Below are 14,367 nucleotides of genomic sequence, written 5' to 3'. Positions count from 1 at the left end.
CTTGTTCCCACTTCTACAAATGCCTATGCTATCCCATTTCATTGCTCTTACAGAACTTTCCCTTAAAAATTAGTGGAAAGGCTTCAGTCCTTTGTCCAACTTCAACCACTCCCTGACTTATGGTACGTGATTCCTCTGTCTGCTTCTGATGGTCTGAGAGAGCAGACTGTTGCCCAGCTCCTGGACTGCAGACAGACAAATCCCCTGACTATCAGCAGCCCAACTGAATGACTGACCATGACCAAGGCCCTGTGCTATGTGTGGACTGTGCCTGTGATTGATGGTATACAGAAATCTTGACTGGATTGACGACTAGCTGCCAATCACCTTCCAACTGGACCACTTATTTGAATGAACATGTACTGTTGGTCGCACATGCTGTCAGTGTTAGATTGATGTCTTGATGTGCCATTCATAAAGATGACTGCACCCTCACTCAGATCCCTAAAGACATGGCATATACGGACATCTCAGTGAGCCAAACAGCAAGATGCCCTCCCCCACATGGATAAAACTTCGCTGACAAGTAGATTGACTGTGTTCCTATAATAAAGACACATTCATTCAGCAATTTTGATAGCCTTTGGCTCTAGTTGAAGCACAAAAGCATGAACAGGCAAGAAAAACGCTTCTAAGTTGTGAGCATACAAGTTGGTGCTAAGTGAATGATAGCTAAGACAGTAACTGAGCAGGTCCACGATGCTGGAAAATGCATGAGTTGTTCTGTATGTTCTTGGGCACTAAGTTGCCTTGCAACAACCTTTTAATGGTAGTTGCTGGTGCAGTCTGCAATGCAAATATACCCTTCCTAAGTGGCCTGCAAATAATTTGCAGAGATACCATGATGGTTACAAGAGGTTGACAAATGTCAGATTCCAATGTCCACAGAAAAGGGAAGCATGTGGCTGGTGGCCAATAATCGTGTCCTGAGATGCTGTTTCCTATTAAGTTCCTCGACACCAAAGTATTTACATTGGCACAGCACAATGGGCATTAGATAGGAACAAAAGACTTTTTCAAAAACAAACTGATACAAACTTCTTTACACAAAAAGCAATCACCATAAGCATCAGTTTCCATCGATTGGTGAAATCCCAACTAAACAATTGCGCATGTGCCTTTAACCCAGTCACTGCACCTCAAGTAATTCACAGTAAGTGAGATACTTTGAGATGTAATTACAGACAAATGCAAATGTCTGTGAAATAAAATTGTTCAGCACTAAATTATCTAATTTAATACAGTTTATTATAATAGTCATTTTTATACAATTCACCAGTCCTTTGTCAAAGGTTTAAAATTGCTTTTCCTCCCTTTCCAGCCCCTCTCCCAACTTTGCACCCTTACTTTCCCCAACTGATGCAGAACTCTCATTCCTTCACACTGAGCAGCCATGGTCTGTGGGCCGCCAGCCTTGCTTCCCATTGCCCTCTTCCACTCCTGGCCCCACGTACTCCAATCCAACAACTTTGCTGACAGTTGCTGTTCACCTTCTTGCTTGTTCTTCAATGACAGGTTGCTTCTCTCCTGCATTTGCTTTTGTTTGTGACCTTTCTCAGATTGGTCACTTCCCTGATTGAATTTTCACAAGCACGCTTTCAGGAGTGAATCACCTGCCACCCCATGTATTCTGTGTGTTGCTGTAAGGATTCGCCAGTGTGCTTATTATAGCAAAATGATATGAGATTTTTTAGGAAATAAATAAATCCATTAGGTTTTGCAGTTTTCTGTTTGCTGATTTTATTAACATAAGAGTAACTGATCTTTGGATGGGTTATATGTGTTCATGACAAAAGAAACAAATCTACACCATTCAAAATTAAGAAATTTCTATTATAAAGAGAAGCAATTCCTCAGCTAGTAGACTGAGGGAAAGGTCCAGTAATTTATAGCCTAATGTCTAATAGTCCAAAATTTGACATTAAATGGGCTGAGGTTGGGAGTTTCCTATGATCATTTCTTAGTTTTGGTTGTTGCTTTGCTAAAAATTCAAATTCATTGAACTAATTAATTACATCATGATGAATATCTGTGGAAGAATATATCTATAATTTAAAGATTAGATAAATTTTCATAACATCCGATAAAAAAAAGGGCTTTCAAGATCAAAATCAGATTGGCGGCAGCCCAACTAATGGTGGAGGGGAGGAGTTAATAAAGATATTTATGTCTACATGTCCCATGGGTCTTAATTTGGTGACCCATATTTCAATTCTGCTTCCATTCCTTAGCAGAGAAAAAAAGTAACTCCTTTCTTCTGCTTGCATCGGTACCTGCATTTTACCAATAACAAAGTAGTGGGGCATGGAATATACTACGAAATGCTCTTTCACATAATGTCAATCCAATATTATTTGACTAAAGTTATATAACAAAGAACCTATACTGTCTCTATTCTGATTTAAAACTGCGTCAATTCAACCCCTTGTTAAATTGTTTTTCTGTTAATCATTTCAGTTGGCATCTGGAACATGCAGAATTTAATTGAGCAAGTGATTATTTTCTAGTATGTGCCCCAGATGCAGCTGTGCCCTTCCATCTGGTTTCCATCCTGATACAATACAGTAACTACACATTATAGAAATTGTTTTGTCACAAATGAGTTACCATTCTCATTCACCATTTCCAGAATATATTAACCAATAGTAATTCTGCATTGTGCTATGCTGTTCTAACGTATCACACATGCAGAAATTGATCAGTCAAGGACAGAGGTGTTCAAGTTTACAATTGCTTTGAAAAAAAATCATTCTTGTGCGGGACTCCAGGGCTGTGCCCCAGTTTGTGCTGAGTTGGCTCTCTGAGGCAAGGTGACAATAAGGGCGTGGCAACTGACCACAGGGATCCTGGTCTAGGGAGTAGCACAACCAGCCTATGGACACTGCAAGATGCATGTCTGGTGTGGAAAGGATCAGCTGTGATTGTGTAAGAACTCACCTAGACTAGAGTGACTAATTGGGCAAATTGCCAGAGATGTACTGGTACCAAAAGCACCAGACTTCAGCATCAATGACAAAAAGGGAGAACATTGACAGGACAAGAGAAGACAATGGGTGGAACTTTCCACTACCTTAAGCATTGTAGGCAATAGCATGAATGTTCAGAAAATATGGAAAAAAGAGAGAAAAAAAAGAAATCTTGATGTCAAGAACATTTTTCCAATTTTTCCAAAAGTTTTAAGTGGTGACTTCAGAATCTTGCTAATGAGCAGTAACTACATTACTTCCGTGCATTTACATGTTATTAATAATGCAACTTGCCTCATTTGTATGCAGCTTTCAATTCTTTCCTATTTCACTAAGAAACTGGACAGAACCAATTCCCAACTAGAACGTCAGAGAAGTTACTTGGCAACAGCAGCTCAACAGTTGCTTCTTTGGTGCTTCCATTCAACCAAGTCTTCATCACAATGTTCCTGCATGCTCCATAGACACTGTTTTCCTCCAGCATGTCATTCATGCATGTCAGCAGAACATTGCAATCATAGGCAAAACCCCAGTTCAGACCTTATGATGGAGGGAAGGTATTTGCTGAAGCAGCTGAAGGTGATTGAACCTGAGACCCTGAGAAACTCCTGCAGAGATGTCCTGGCGCTGAGATGACTGACCTTCAACAACCACAACCATCTTCTTCTGTGCCAGATATGATTTGATCCAGCATAGAGTTTATCCCCTGATTCCCATTGATTCGAGTTTTGCTAGGGCTTCTTGATGCTGCACTTGCTTCATTTATTTTATTCATTGATGGAATGAGAGCATCACTAGCTAGACTGGGCAGTAAAGAGTCAACCACATTGTTTTGCGTCTGGTATCACATGTCGGCCAGACCAAGTAAGGATGGTAATTTCCTTCCCTAAAAGACATCAGTGAACAAGCTGGATTTTCCTGACCATTGACAATGGATTCATTGTCATCATTAGACTCCTAATTCCAGATTTTCATTGAATTCAAATTCTACCATCTGCTGTGAAACCCAGGTTCCTAGAACATTATCTGGGTCTCTGGATTAACAGTCCACCAATAATACTACCTGGCCATTGCCTCTACTTCAGAAATGCAGTCCTGATGTCAAAGGCTGTTACTTTCACCTCCCTCTGGAATTCAGCTCTTTTGTCCATGTTTGAACAAAGGCTGTATTACGGTCAGGAGCTGAGTGGCCCTGGCGGAACCTAAACTGGCCATCAATCAACAGGTTATTCCTGAGCAGGTGCTGCTTGATAGCACTGTTGATGACACCTTCCATCGTTTTACTGATGATCGAGGGTAGACTGATGGGGTGGTAATTGAATGAGTTGGATTTGTCATGCTTGTTATGTACAAGACTTATCTAAGCAATTTTCCACACTGTCAGGTAGATGCCAGTGTCGTAACTATACTGGTTCAGCTTGGCTACAGGAGCAGCAAGTTCCGGAGCACATGTCTTCAATACTATTGCTGGAATGTTGTCAGGGCCCTTGGTTTTTGAAGTATTCAGTGTCTCCGACCATTTCTTGATATCACGTGGAGTGAATTGAATTGGTTGAAGATTGGTATCTGTAATGCTGAGGATCACTGGAGGAGGCCGAGATGGATCATTCACTTGGCAATTCTGGCTGAAGCTTGCTGTAAAAACTTCAGAATCTTGCTAATGAGCAGTAACTACATTACTTCCGTGCATTTACATGTTATTAATAATGCAACTTGCCTCATTTGTATGCAGCTTTCAATTCTTTCCTATTTCACTAAGAAACTGGACAGAACCAATTCCCAACTAGAACGTCAGAGAAGTTACTTGGCAACAGCAGCTCAACAGTTGCTTCTTTGGTGCTTCCATTCAACCAAGTCTTCATCACAATGTTCCTGCATGCTCCATAGACACTGTTTTCCTCCAGCATGTCATTCATGCATGTCAGCAGAACATTGCAATCATAGGCAAAACCCCAGTTCAGACCTTATGATGGAGGGAAGGTATTTGCTGAAGCAGCTGAAGGTGATTGAACCTGGGACCCTGAGAAACTCCTGCAGAGATGTCCTGGCGCTGAGATGACTGACCTTCAACAGCCACAACCATCTTCTTCTGTGCCAGATATGATTTGATCCAGCATAGAGTTTATCCCCTGATTCCCATTGATTCGAGTTTTGCTAGGGCTTCTTGATGCTGCACTTGCTTCATTTATTTTATTCATTGATGGAATGAGAGCATCACTAGCTAGACTGGGCAGTAAAGAGTCAACCACATTGTTTTGCGTCTGGTATCACATGTCGGCCAGACCAAGTAAGGATGGTAATTTCCTTCCCTAAAAGACATCAGTGAACAAGCTGGATTTTCCTGACCATTGACAATGGATTCATTGTCATCATTAGACTCCTAATTCCAGATTTTCATTGAATTCAAATTCTACCATCTGCTGTGAAACCCAGGTTCCTAGAACATTATCTGGGTCTCTGGATTAACAGTCCACCAATAATACTACCTGGCCATTGCCTCTACTTCAGAAATGCAGTCCTGATGTCAAAGGCTGTTACTTTCACCTCCCTCTGGAATTCAGCTCTTTCAAATGTGAAGCCAAATGACCAGCCTCAAATACTCAAAGCAAAGACCTTTGCACCTACATAACATAGGAGAGCGCCTGACGTGATGTACTGGACTCTTCTATCATTGAGGATGGAGATATTTGTGGAGCCTCCTCCTCCAGTGAGTTGTTTAATTGTCCATCACTATTTATGGCTGGATATGGCAGCACTGAAGAGCTTCTATTTGATCCGTTGGTTGTGGAATCACTTTGCTCTGTCTATCACTTGCTGCTTATGCTGTTTGGCAGGCAAGTAGTCCTGTTTTGTAGTTTCATCAGGTTGACACTTCATTTTTGGATATGCTTGTGCTGCTTCTGGCATGCCCCCTGCACTATCCATTGAACCTGGGTTGATTCTTTGGCTTGATAGTAATGATTGAGTGGGGGATGTGCCAGGCTATGAGGTTACAAATTGTTTTGGAGTACAATTCAGCTGCTGTTGATGGTCCACAGTGCCTCATGGATGCCTGGTCTGGAGTTGCTAGACTTGTTCAAAGTCTGTCCACATAAAACGATGGAGCTTATTCTCAATGTGAAAGTGGGACTTTTATCACCACAAGGGTTATGCAGTGGTCGCTTTTACTGATACTGTCATGGACAGTTGCATTCTGCAGCCGGCAGATTGATAAAGATGAGGTAAATAATGTTTTTCCCTCTTGTTGCACCACCTGCTGCAGAACCAGTCTAATAGCAATGTCCTTTAGAACCTGATCAGCTTGATCAGTAATACTACTGCTGAGCCACTTTTGGTCATGGATGTTGAAATCCCCCACCCAGAGGACATTTTGTGCTTTTGACATCCTCAGTGTTTCCGCCAAGTGTTGTTCTATTCAACACTTATTCATCAGCCAAGGTAGGTTGGTACATGATAACCACTAGGAGGTTTCCTTACCTGTGTAAAACTGAAGTCACAAGACTTCCTGAGGTGCGGAGTCAATGTTGAGAATTTCCACATTAACTCCCTCTCATCTGTATACCACTGTGCAACCACCTCTATTGGCTCTGTCCTGCTGGAGATACAGGTCAGATTCAGGGATGGTGATGTGGTGCCTGGGACATTATCTGTAAGGTATGATTCCCTGCGTGAGGTTGTTGATTGGTTAGTGAATGAGACAGTGCTCTGAATCTTGGTATTAGCCCCCTTTGCAGGACTGTTACTGCCATTGTGTTTTCTGGTGCCTAGGTCGATGCCAGCTGATCCATCCAGTTTCATTTCTTTGAAACTTTGTAGCGATTAATACAATGAATTGCTTGCTTGGCCATTTTAGAGGGCAATTGAGAGTCAACCATATTGCTGTGGGTCTGGAGTCACATGTAGGCTAGAGCAGGTGAGGATGGCAGATTTCTTTCCCTGAAAGGCATTAGTGACTCAGATAGGTTTTTCCAACAATCAACAATCATTTCATGGTCATCTGTAGATTTCTAATTCCAGATTTTTCTTTACTGAATTCAAATTTAAATATCTAATGTGGCAAGATTTGGAACTAGATCCCCAGGACATTTACTGAGTTTCTAGGTTAATAGTCTAGCGATAATCCCACAATACCATTGCCTCCCCTTATGAATTCTTGAGTCCTAAGCATTGTTGGAGTTGCTATGTACGACATGTTTTTGAAAGCATATGTATGTTGAACCTTATTTGAGCGACAAGTCTTTATTGTGGGTAGAATTTGAAAATGCCTTTGTGAGTGCGCCTAACAAAGATAGTTGTCATTTTATTGCACTTATTTTGTTTACTTTTGTTGTACTCTCAGGACTTGGTCTAAGTTATAACATGATACAGAAAAGGCTGAGCAAGCTTCATTTGTAAAATTCTTTAAAGTCCTAATTATTTTAACTTTTCAAAGATAATAATAACCATTTTAACTGAGATATTGTTTGAAGATCTGATAATAACACTCCCAAAGTTTCAAAAACTCTTATAATGATAGGAAAACAGGGTTATGCACAAATGAAAGAAGCTGTTACAGTGCATTCTGTTGATACGAAACTCAATTCAGAAGATTGACCAAGCTACTTCTGTTTCCCAGAAGAAATTATTCATAATATTTAGCTCTGTAGTTCTTCAAAAATAATAAATTTTCTGTTTACGACATGTCAGATTAAATATAGTAAGGTTAGTTCTTATATTGTCATTTTTCTACCTAGGCCATGAACACTTTTATTTTAATGACATTTTTAGATCAGTATCTGAGATCAAGATAAATCATAAGCCTTTCTCCAGATATACGATGTTTTAACACAAAAATGTAGAGCTTCTCAATGAGAAAATTATTAAATACAATTGGTGCTAAACTATTTAGATCATGCTAAATTGTCAAGATTAGATTCCCCACAGCGTGGAAACAGGCCCTTTGGCCCAACAAGTCCACGCTGATCCTCTGAAGAGCAACCCACCCAGACCCATTCCCTTACATTTACCCCTGACTAATCCACCTAATACTACGGGCAATTTGGCATGGCCAATTCACCTAACCTGCACATCTTTGGACTGTGGGAGGAAACCAGAGCAAACCCACGCAGATACAGGGAGAATTTGCAAACTCCACACAGACAGTTGCCTGAGGTAGGAATTGAACCCAGGTGCCTGGCACTGTGAGACAGCAGTGCTAACCACTGAGCCATCGTGCCACCCTAGAGAAATCGAAATGACCACAGTAACTAATTATTCATATTTATGAAAGGGAAAAGACTATCAAGACTTCCTGGTCTTGACGACAGACTACTGCTAAATACCTACTGCATCCAGTAGGCGTGAGAACATTATACTGAATATGAAATAAGGCTCAGCTGTGGTAATTCCAGTAGTTCTATTTAAGTTGTTCATACTTGATATATACTTTTATACATAATCTGCACAAGATACCAGAAGGCATATGACAACAGTAACCATTATCATGACAGAAAGGGAGGAAATTCATGAATAAATTATAGAGGTAAACACAATCAAGTTTCAGGGATAGAATTGGCCCTAATATATGCATATCACTGTAAAATTAAAACTTTGCTAAGAAGCATTATCAACTATTAGAATATACAAATAGACAACCTTTGAAAATTAGGTCAGGTAACTGAATAAGAATGTTAATGAATATTTCAAAGATAGAAAGTTTATAATGATAGAAAATTCTGGAGACTTCAATTAACTCCTACACAGAAATGTCATAACAAATTAGGCCATTAAAGAATTAATTTTAGAAACAAGAGTTGTTTTTGCCAACATGAACCATTAAAAATGCTTCACTTAGATCAATAACTGTGGAACTTTATGGCATTGGCCAAAGTTTACCTGCTCAAAATCAGTTAAATTGTATACTCTAATTTAACCCAACAAATTTATGATCTGTTATAAACATGGATTCAGTTACAAAGCAGTTAAATGTGAACTTGGGCAACACACATCAAATAGTTTATTCAATGCAAATTAGTCTCCTCCGTGGAACAGAGTTTGCCAGGGTTGTTAGTTATATTTAAACATTTTGTAAAACCTTCCAGTTATATAACATCTATTGGCACCTGAAAGGGCATTACAGCTAATTAAGCATTTTTGAAGAGTCATCACTTATTGTAATCTAAGAAATATAACAAGTAGTTTCCATAGAGCAGGGCCACAGAAACAGAAATGTCATAGTGATCAGCTAATAAGTTTTTGTAATATTAATTGAATTAGTGCAGCCAGGACATGAGAGGTAATTATCCTGCTGTTTTTTCTCAAAAAAAGTATGAAAAGATCTCTACACATAAACCTGAGAGAGCAGATAGGACTGTCAAAAATTGGCACCTTCAACAGTGTAGTATGCCCTCAATGAAATACTGGGAAGCCAGGTTTGATTCCTGTTCTCATGTCCTGAGTGAGACTTTGACACAGTAAAGTCAAGCTTATGCAGTCAGTGATGTAACACTGAAGTATATGTGTACCTAAATGTCTTTTTATCTCAAAAAGTACAAGCAAAATGCAAGACAAGTGATTTTTTTTTCTGATGGATTATGTCTTATACTGATTAATCACCTTCACAATGGCAGACAGCTCTTGCTAGTTCTAAACGTTTGCTGGTTGATGTTAACTTTTAATGGTTTGGAACTCTCAACGAATTTATTATTAAGTGAAACTAGTTTTAGAATAAAATTGGTTAGGAACACAATTAATGTATCTGAAAGCAGAAGAATAGTTCAAAACTTTCAGGTAGTTCTAACAAAGTCTCATTATTGTAAATATTTAATTCACAGACATCTGGACGAAACATATTCTTTATTTGCAAGTTACTTTTTTGAGAGTAACTTAGGATCAAATAAATTGAAGCAAATCTTATGTGTTATTGCTGATTAGGAATTTTCAAATGTTATCTCACAAAATTGCAGCTGTACTAATATTTGGTAACATTAACAGGAATAGAAAAAAATGGTGAATAAATCTCCACCAGAGTGACTCAGCGATAGATTGGGATGTGATGGATGCAGAATTATTTTTATCCAAAGTCTATGAATAATTTTTAATTTGATAAAAAAAACTCTAATGACTGGGAATATCGACAGTTTTGCAAGTCACTTAAAATGACGTTTGGGCTTACAAGTATAAAATAAGGCAGAATGGGCAAAATTTTAATTATACGGTGGTATTAAGGCTTAAACTTAGTCGATTGAAGAAAGATAATGTGTTTTTTTAACATCATTATGTGGATGTTTATTAAGCTAAAATGTACATTTTTATTTACAACATTTAGACTTTTCTTAAAGCCATTATGAATAATAATTTTCAATGTATCATTACAATAAGGCAAAAAATGTAAATAATGTATTGTTTTGATTTTTTAATACAAGGTGCATTTGACAGCATATTAATATTTATGCTTAAAAACAAAAGGTCAGTATTACTAGAAATATTGACAATAAATTAAAAGAAAAACTTTTTTTGAGTTTTCAAAGCATCAAACTGAATTACAAGATATAAAGAAGAGCACATTCACCAAGCAAAAATAAAATGAAGAACTGAGATCTAGAAATAAAAACAGAAACTGCTGGAGAAGCTCAATAGATCTGACAGCATCTGTGAAGAGAAAGTAGAGCTAATGTTTTGAGTCAAGTTCTGAAGAAGAGTCATTGAACTCGAAATGTTGGCTTTGCTTTCCCTCCACAGATCTAACATTTACAATGATGAACAAAATACATTTCAAATAATGTTCTCAACAAAGTTTGAAAATTGGTTCATAACTCAACACCTAAAGATGTTTTAAACAGCATGATGACTGTTCCATCATGTGTTGATAATACCAAACAATTATAGTTCCAAACTGCCCTCATTAAAATGCATAACAGGCCACATTCACATTTATTAAATGTTCCATCGCGGGATTCGTTTCCTTTAAACATTAATTTTAAATATTTATTGTTGGCTATGTTTTTTTCCACATAATATAAGAAAGCATAGGTTTTAACAAAGGATTACAGTATTTAGGGCAGCACGGTAGGTCAGTGATCAGCACTGCTGCATCTCTGCACCAGGGATGCATGTTCGATTCCACCCTGATGTGACTGTCCATGTGGAATTTGCACACTCTCCCCATGTCTGAGTGGATTTCCCCCAGGTGTTCTGATTTCCTTCCATAGTCCAAAGATGTGCAGGTTAGGTGGATTGGCAATGCTGAAATTACCCATTGGGTCCAGGGATGTTTAAGCTAGATGGGTTAGCTATGGACTGGGCAGTGTATGGGGGTGGGTCTGGATGGGCTGCTCTTTGGAGGGTAGTTGTGGACCCGATGGGCTGAAGGCCTGCTTCCACACTGTAGGGATTCTATGATTCTATTTATTTTGATTTCAAAGCAAACTGACATTTGCTGGATTTGAGAATTTCAATATGAATATAACAAACACTTGGTGACATACAATTAATTGGAATTTAATATTTGGTATTTTATCAAATTAAACACTACACTAGAATAATTTTATTATTCAATTTTTAACTAAACTAATTGTAATTTATCTTTAAATGTGATTCATATTCATGTAAAAATGCAGTCTCAATGACAATAGATTAGTACTACACTTGGGCTGAAACTAAGATAAAAGTTAAAGAACGTAATCACTCCAAGCTATCACCTAACCTCTGACTTAACACAAAGCTTTATTCAAACAATATTACATACTTCAAAATCTTCAATGTGATTATGTTTTATTATCTATAATTTACACCAGTATGTGTAAAATGCTTGTGTGCGTATATATATCACACTATAATGTACATACAGCTGCATATATGCACAAGAAATCAACACACAATGGTGAAAAACGTTATACACAAAATAAATTGCAAAAAAAAACGTTTCTAATATTGTTTTAAGGGATTAAAATAATTTTCAAAACACATCATTTCAGGAGTTATTTTCAAATTACATTATCTTCTTCAGTTTTCAATTAATTGAGTACAACACTTCCATTTCTGTATAAATGCTATACAGATTAAAACAAAATTCTCCTGAATACTCATTGTACCCTAACCATATAATAGCACAAATATTTATCATGTTTTAATCAATATGACAGGAAGTAATGTGTCCTAAAACTATTCGAGTTGCACACAGTTTACAGAAATTATATTGTTTTGATGCTTGTTTCACCCTTTGGGACAATTTGATTCTGGACTCTATAACCAAAAATATAATAAATATGCAAGACCAAATGGAAGATTGAAAACTGGTTCTAGTCACGATTTTAAATCCGACCACAGCCCTGAAATGATACAACCAGTGGTCCCACAGCTTCTGTGTCTCCTATTCAATTTGAGTCACAGAGTTCCTTATTTTTCTTTTCATCTCAGCCGAGATGCTTCTGTGGACTCCATGCCTATAATTTAAAATTGTAAAATAAATTGCAGAAAGGACTAATAGATCCAAATCTCTGAAGGTTTGAGCGAACAATGGAAACTGAATATGCAACATAAACAAGATTTAAATTATTCATTTCGAATTAGTGAATAACAAAAACATTTTTGAATTTATTTTACCAAATTCTAAATGAACTACAAGTCACAGGATGTCTTTTTACAATTTACAACAACGCCCTCCTCCAGTCTAACACTGACCAAACCCTGATACTTCCTTCTCAACTTGTTTGAAAAATCTCAAAATATTGCCTTTCAGAAACCGATATCTATTTGTCATTTCAGACGGAGGGCGGGGAGGGGGTGTTGAGACAAGAATCATATTTTAATTAAAATTAAAACGGCTTTCGTAACTTCAAACCTCCCGAATTCTATGCTAATTATATGAAGTGCTCAACGGACTTCCAACAGCTGACACAAACTTTTGAAGTCATTACTCCTCCCCACCTGAGTGCCCACAGCAGAGCAAAGAAGAATCAGAAACTTCAACTTTCTGTGTCGTATATTTCCCAAAAAATTCGTTGTTTGTTTAATGTCTCTTCCATCGAGCAAAATGTCCTAAGTGCCCATTTCCTATTTTACGGAAGACTTCCCGAGAGGCTCCTAACGGACATGTGTCTGCTCTTTGGGGTTGACACGTGCATTACAATTTTAAATAATGCTAAGTTATTAACGTATACTGTTTGTTGATAATTCATAGCGGAATGAACAATTTATGTCGATAATTTGTTTATAAGTACTCTCTGATCTAATTTAATTACTTAGATTTATACTTCAATACTTAAATGTTAAGTATTAAAGTCTCATTCTACAGAAAGAAAAAAACGGGGCTGTTCAGATTAAACTTCCTCGAATGAAAATTATCGTTAGATTTATGACAATAAAACGAGTAAGCAGGTACAGTTACAGAACTGTACCGAGGGAACAAAAAAAGTGCACGACTATTTAGCACAGCTCTTCGATATTTCAAATCGACATCATTGGCTAAAGTGTACAACCCACACTTGTCACCGTCTCAAATGTTCTGGGTCTGGCCCAGCGAACGAAGAAAGGCCGCCCTCCGACTTGTTCTGATTTGAAGCAGTTGATCCCGCGGATTAGAGAGAGAGAGAGAGCCTTCAGAGCCTGGGGCCCTCCCTCACTGCACTCAGACTGAATTCTCACCTTGACCCATCCCCTAACTCCATCCACTTTCCCAAACACCCTGCACCGACCTTCTTTCACAAAACAAAATGAGGGGGGGGGGGAGTACAGAGAGAACCTTTCCGTTTTGGCGCGGTCAGCTCTCTCGCCACACGACAGACCTGGAAGCGAGAGAGTTTTTGTTTTGGGGTGGGTGGTGGGAGTCAGGAACAGAAAATCAGCTGGAGAGCAGATACCTTGGGCCTCATACCTGAGTCAAGTCCTGCTGGTTCTCCAGCATCCGAACGGCGGGTTTGATGTCTTCAAACACCGGCTGCTCCTCTGAAGCTCCGTCAGCCATGGTCACTGGTTTGAGCTGAGTAAAGACAGCGTTTTCTTCGGAATTCGGCACATTGATTGCCAGCCCACTGCTCGACATTACTCTTTTATTTTCTAATGTAACTACTTTTCTTCTAAATAGGTCTGTGTACCCCTGAATGCAATATAAAAATAAATGACACGGATTCCAAGTTTGCCCACAGTAATGCCTCACAACGCGATGGTCTCCTGCCTCTGATCTGATCTCAACCTGTCACTCACCTGAACTATACCTGGACGCCGCTCCTGTGATTGACAGCACAGCCACCAATAGCGGCCCGGCCCGGGCTGTCAATCACATAGGGGCGGGTTCAGGTTGGACAAGGGGCGGGGCCCGAGCTGCATTGGTAGCGAGCAGCGTGCTCACTCTACACCCCCACATTGAGCAATTCCGACCATTGCGAAACCCAAAGTTCTGTGTGTCTTTTAGGAAAAGTTTTTT

At 38.7% G+C, this 14,367-nt stretch overlaps 1 protein-coding gene across 1 annotated transcript in view; it reads right to left on the bottom strand.

The window, feature by feature from the left end:
* klf5l (Kruppel like factor 5 like) overlaps positions 1–14,107 on the bottom strand; it is a 64,631-nt gene extending 50,524 nt beyond the window's left edge. The window contains exon 1 of the mRNA XM_043704643.2: positions 13,819–14,107. Coding sequence (XP_043560578.1) covers positions 13,819–13,986 — 168 coding nt within the window. The 5' untranslated portion in view covers positions 13,987–14,107. The remainder of the gene's footprint in view (positions 1–13,818) is intronic.
* Positions 14,108–14,367: the final 260 nt, after the last annotated feature.

Source organism: Chiloscyllium plagiosum, unplaced genomic scaffold (assembly GCF_037043375.1).
Source record: "Chiloscyllium plagiosum isolate Xiang-an unplaced genomic scaffold, Cpla_swu_hap1 HiC_scaffold_11, whole genome shotgun sequence".
In the NCBI taxonomy this organism is placed as follows: domain Eukaryota; kingdom Metazoa; phylum Chordata; class Chondrichthyes; order Orectolobiformes; family Hemiscylliidae; genus Chiloscyllium; species Chiloscyllium plagiosum.
This window is presented reverse-complemented; position numbering and strand designations above follow the sequence as displayed.